Consider the following 5,131-nt stretch of genomic DNA (forward strand, 5'->3'; position numbering starts at 1 on the left):
CAGGTGCCTTGGCCGCCGCCAGCTTGGCCTTGGCCTTCGCTTTCTTCTCTTCCTTAAGTTTATGCTGAAAAAGACAAAAAGAGGATGAGCGCACGCCCTCCGAAGCGTTAAACCCCACCCCGGCGCCGGCTGGCGGGTTCTGCGCGTTGCGCAGGATGGTGTTGCGCCGCATCGTTTTGGCATACGGGTTCAACTTGATCATGATTCTCAGGTTCTTCAGTGGATTCTTCTTCAGGACTCTGCGGCGAATCTTCTTCCTGAAAAAAACCAGACATGTCTCATAACCTCATTCCAACAACGGAGGTTTTGCCGAATTTTTCCCTAGTATGGCTTCTACCCAGAAGATAAAGGAATCCCAGCCCCCTCTGACATCCCGACATGGATTTCTGATCTTACTGCAAAGCCTCACACTTGGCGATTACTAAGGAGACTGCACTTCACAATAGTTGGATAAAAAATGGATTACTTTGGAGCACGCAGCGCCTTCTGGATTTCCTGGCTTCTCATGATTCTTCCAATGTCTGTATTGGTCATCTTGTGCATTGGCAGGCTGCGGAACAAGCAGTCGTCGTGTCAGTTGGATGACAAAAACATGGCCACTTCAGTGAAAAGAGGTGTTTAGGAAACAGCCCTATCATTCCTTTTCCACCCCGAGACACAAGAACTCATGACGTTAAGGCGTCATTTTCCTGAGCCCGTTTTACCCGGTTCAGTCCCGAGTTGGCTGCGCTTACTTGTAGTCGCTCTTCAGCGTGGCGGCTTTGCGCCAGGTGCCATACAAGTCATCCAGCTTGCGGAAGGCGCTTTCTGTCCAAATGCAGAAACGCCCAACGTGGCCTCCGGGAGCAAGTCTCAGCAGGTTCAACTTGTTCACATCGAGGAGAGTAATTCCTGTTGAAAACCAGACAAACTGATCCCTTTCATCTGTCCTTGAAATGAAGGGAACGCAAGACTAAGCAATAAACAGACGAGAAAGTACACAGCGACAAACCCGGCCTTACTGGCTTCTACACTACAGAGTTACCTACACATGAAAACGGCCGTGAGAGCCTCATTTTCATCTGCTCCAAATGGGGTCAGCAACAGCTTTGTCATGAACATCCTCAGCGTCACCAAAACACGTTCTTGGAAAGATCCTACTAACCGTTTCACCAAGTCAGAACTTCCACAAAATCATGTGTTTCAGAAACACGGACCAATGAAGTGGAATCTCATCATTCTCAGCAGTTTCCCAACACAAGAGCAAGCGTGTCCCCCAAGCTGCAGTTACCTGGGATGTTCCGGAAGGCTCTAATGATCCCATTGTCCTCGTTGTAGATGATGCAAGGTCCCCTGCGCTGGATGCGACGGCGGTTCCTCATTTTACCCTTTCCAGCCCGCATACGCTGGGAGGCATAAACCTGGATAAAATGGGTTATGAATGTTGAAAATAGTTCAAAACCCACTTTTAAGATATAATAGAACTGCTTCAGTCAGAACTTCACAATCATCACTGCTTATATGAAACACGGACCAGTGAGAAGTTCATCATTCTTAGGAGTCCAAAAAAAGCTATTAAGATGACACAACTAAATAAAGCGGCACAGTAATAAATTTATTTTGCTTAAACTTCTGTTTTTACAGATTCTTGCAGGTTTGTTATGAAGAGATTTCTAGCAGCAACAAATCAAAACTATTTGGAATTCCTACTGTAACACCGACGGTTGAATCACCTGAGCTTCCTACCTTAACTCACCTTTTTGATGTCATTCCAAGCTTTAAGCTTCTTAAGGAGCAGAACAGCTTCCTTGGTTTTCTTGTAACTCTCAACTTTGTCCTCGACAACCAGAGGAATTTCTGGGGTCTCCTCAATGCGGTGCCCTAGCGAGGATTTCACAAGACACCAAGTTACCCACTGAGCTTGGCTGTACACATGTCACAAGGCTACTGCCTTGTGCAGCCAGGAATGATACAAAACAAAATGCTCAACAGTGGAAATTCAATGCCCATGTAATATTCAGGCCCAGTAACTCCAGCAGTGAGGTTTCAGTGAAGTCTTACTGGGTCTGCCTCAGGCAGTACTTTCTGTACCCGAGTAAACATTAAACCAATATTTGGCATCCGTGGGCAGAAATCAAACGAATCATGAGATTCTAAATTCAATTTCAGTTTCCCTAAGCTGCACGGACAAGATTTTTGTCAGGAATGCACCCAAAAGCACCTCAGCATCACCAAACTTCCACCAAGAAAAGCGCCCCCCCTACTGAACACTGGAGTGCCTCTTCAGCACCTCGAAAGAGTCACGCCTGGGAAATACTGCAAGCAATCACAGGGTAACCGACACTGCTCAGGCAGCGTGAAGCCTGAAACGGGGAAACATTTCCAGGGACAGAATTCCCACCTTTGGACATGACCAGCGCCGGCAGAGCAGTGGCTGCCAGAGCGGAGCAGATGGCGTAACGCTTCTGAGTGGTGTTCACCCGCCGGTGCCAGCGGCGCCAAGTCTTGGTTGGGGCAAACATGCGGCCTCCGCGGCACATCTAGGCAGCTACAGTTAAGAACAACCTTTATGAAGCTTTTTTCTTTTTTTTCCTGGTGAGACTGTTTTCATACTTGCTCAGCGTTAACTGTTCGTCAAGCTCCTGTACCAGCACACCGACAGCAGGCAACTGTCACTGAGCACAGAGTAAGACGCAAATTACGACATCATGGCAAGATGGTGTAAATTACAAGATTCAAGACAGCCACTTTTCCAGTGAGGGGGAAACCAACCTGAATTTACAGACAGAACGTTCCCATCACAGGACTAGGATCTCACACCTGGTGATCCAGACGGCCGTAGGTAGCCATTACTTCAAAGAGAAAAATCTATTTCACGTCTAGATATTTTAAAAGTGTTTCTGTTTGATGAGCTCACGGCACCCGACGTGAGCGGTAACTATGACAAGGATACGTTTCCAAAGGCACCCTGGCCAGAGCGGTGAGTTCCACCACCTCGTACTCGAGGAATACGAGCAACGGCTCTCCCAGTACCCCAGGATTCAGCACTGGTCTGATGACCTGCAACAGAAACATTTTAATCCATTAAGTGTCAACACTGTAACTTTCCTAAAGTCACAGACTTGCTGAATTCAAGACCACCAATCAGAACTTCCACCGTTATCATGGGGTTCAGAAACACGGACCAACGAAGTGGAATCTCATCATCTCGGCAAAACAAATCCTGACCAGGTGAATGAACTCTTACCACATCGAGGATCTGCTTAGGTCGGAATCAAGTACATGAACCTGCTCATTTCTGAGCTTGACCCTCCCTCTGGAGGCAGGAACTGGCACTGCTATTCCTCATACATTAAAGTGTTTTTCTGAAACATCAGAAATAAATTTGAAAATGGATGTTCCCAGCACTACTTTCTTGGGAAACAGAAGCTACGTGCACCGAGAAGCTGCTGAAGCAACTCTACTAAATGTCCACTTGCACAGGTTACTTTGTGGCAAAGGCCTCAGGTAAGTCTCATGTGATCTGGGTAGAGCAGGGATTATAAAGTTTTGTGGGTTTTTAACAGTTTTCTGCCTGATACACTTCCAGACATTTTGTGTTCTTCTTGCAAAGAAGCAGATTCCACTTGCGAACCCAGGCACCAAAACACTGCACTCCACACCGTTTTTATGCTGAAGAACAGCACGGGGTCGTAGAAGTCGTATTTCATACAATTTAAAATCACATTGTTAATAACCAGAAGGGTTGCGTTGCCTTCTCTATAGAATCGCACTGAACTTCTCTTAAATTTGTCGTAGTTTTAGCCCACCTCATTAAAGTCCAACAGGAGCCTTTCTGTGCGTCCTGTGGCGGAGCCGTACCTGCGAGCTCGCTGACCGCGTAGGGCTGCCTGTTGTTCTTGCGCAAATTGGTGTGAACGAAGTTCACGACATCGGGGCGGATGGGAGCCTTGAACACCGCGGGCATGGTGACATTTTTGCCTGTTGCTTCCCCCTTCTCGGAGTAGACGGATATTAACGGTCGAGCGCAAGCCTGAAAAAGGAAAAGCTCTTAAGCGCACGTACACAGGTCAACTGCGAGTGTTCCCGTTTATCGAATATTGCTCAGAACGAAAGAGTCTTCAGGTCAACAGCGCCAGCACGCTGACAGCAGGCAACTGTCGCTGAACGCTGGATAAGACGCAAATTACATCATCACAGCAATAACGTTCACTTAAAATAGTGCTCCACAACACCATCCACCTTCGGAAAACTGTACGTGAGGTTTGAAACTCCAGAGGTTCCCAAGGTCATCTGGGTAAAATTAACCTAAAATTGAATCTCTGGGCTCTGTAGTAACACCTGCTGAGCTACTTCTCAGCTACTCTCAAAAAGAACTCTATCAAACTCACCCCTGTTTACTCAGTTAACCAAAAGTTTGTCATTAGGTGTTTAACAACTGTAATGTTGTAACCAGCTCCTCAATATAGAGACTCACAATGGTTACAAGCAAATAAATTTTGCGTCGGAGTGATTTTTTTTTTTTTTTAAAGTCTGGGCCCTGTCAGCAATTCTCATGTCTTGAAAATAATAGTCTGCTGGTCTGAAAAGCTGGAAACGGAGCAGCGACCAGCAATGACATTACTGTCTAACGCTGGTTACCAGCGAGGGCCTGACCCTGAAGGGAACCTACAGGACAGCTGGGAAAGGACTTTTTACAAGTGTCCAGCAATAGGACAAAGGGAAACAGGTTGAAGTTGAAGAATAGATTAAGACTGGATCTTAGGAAGAAGTTCTTCAGTACGAGGGTGGCCAGACTTTGGAATAAATTGCCCAGAGATGTTGTGGCTGCCCCCTCCCTGGAGGTGTTCAAGGCCAGGTTGGATGGAGCCTTGAGTAGCCTGAGCTAGTTGAGAGGCGTCCCTGCCCATGACAGGGAGGTTGGACTAGATGATCTCTAAGGTCCCTTCCAGCCTAGGCCAGTCTGGGATTCTATGACCCCTGGAGTCTGTACTGAGACCCCAACAAAAGCGACAAACTTGAGCAGGGTCAAGGAGCCAGAACATGATCTCAATTGTATCGGTAAAGAAAATTTGTTCACGTGCAATCTGCTTCCAGACCAACGCCTCTTAAAGCCTGTTTTGGAATAATAATAAATAATTAATAAAAATAT

At 46.7% G+C, this 5,131-nt stretch overlaps 1 protein-coding gene across 1 annotated transcript; it reads right to left on the minus strand.

Annotated features, from left to right (window-relative positions):
- Positions 1–7: 7 nt before the first annotated feature.
- Positions 8–4,012, minus strand: RPL4 (ribosomal protein L4; the record flags this gene model as incomplete). The annotated part of the gene is made up of 9 exons (XM_009879016.1): positions 8–64; positions 119–257; positions 467–550; positions 735–891; positions 1,271–1,400; positions 1,736–1,860; positions 2,381–2,519; positions 2,933–3,039; positions 3,841–4,012. Coding segments are annotated over 9 exons (1,110 nt in total), but the record flags the coding sequence as incomplete, so codon positions are not given.
- Between the last annotated feature and the right edge of the window lie 1,119 nt (positions 4,013–5,131).

Source organism: Apaloderma vittatum, unplaced genomic scaffold (assembly GCF_000703405.1).
Source record: "Apaloderma vittatum isolate BGI_N311 unplaced genomic scaffold, ASM70340v1 scaffold21761, whole genome shotgun sequence".
Taxonomy (NCBI): domain Eukaryota; kingdom Metazoa; phylum Chordata; class Aves; order Trogoniformes; family Trogonidae; genus Apaloderma; species Apaloderma vittatum.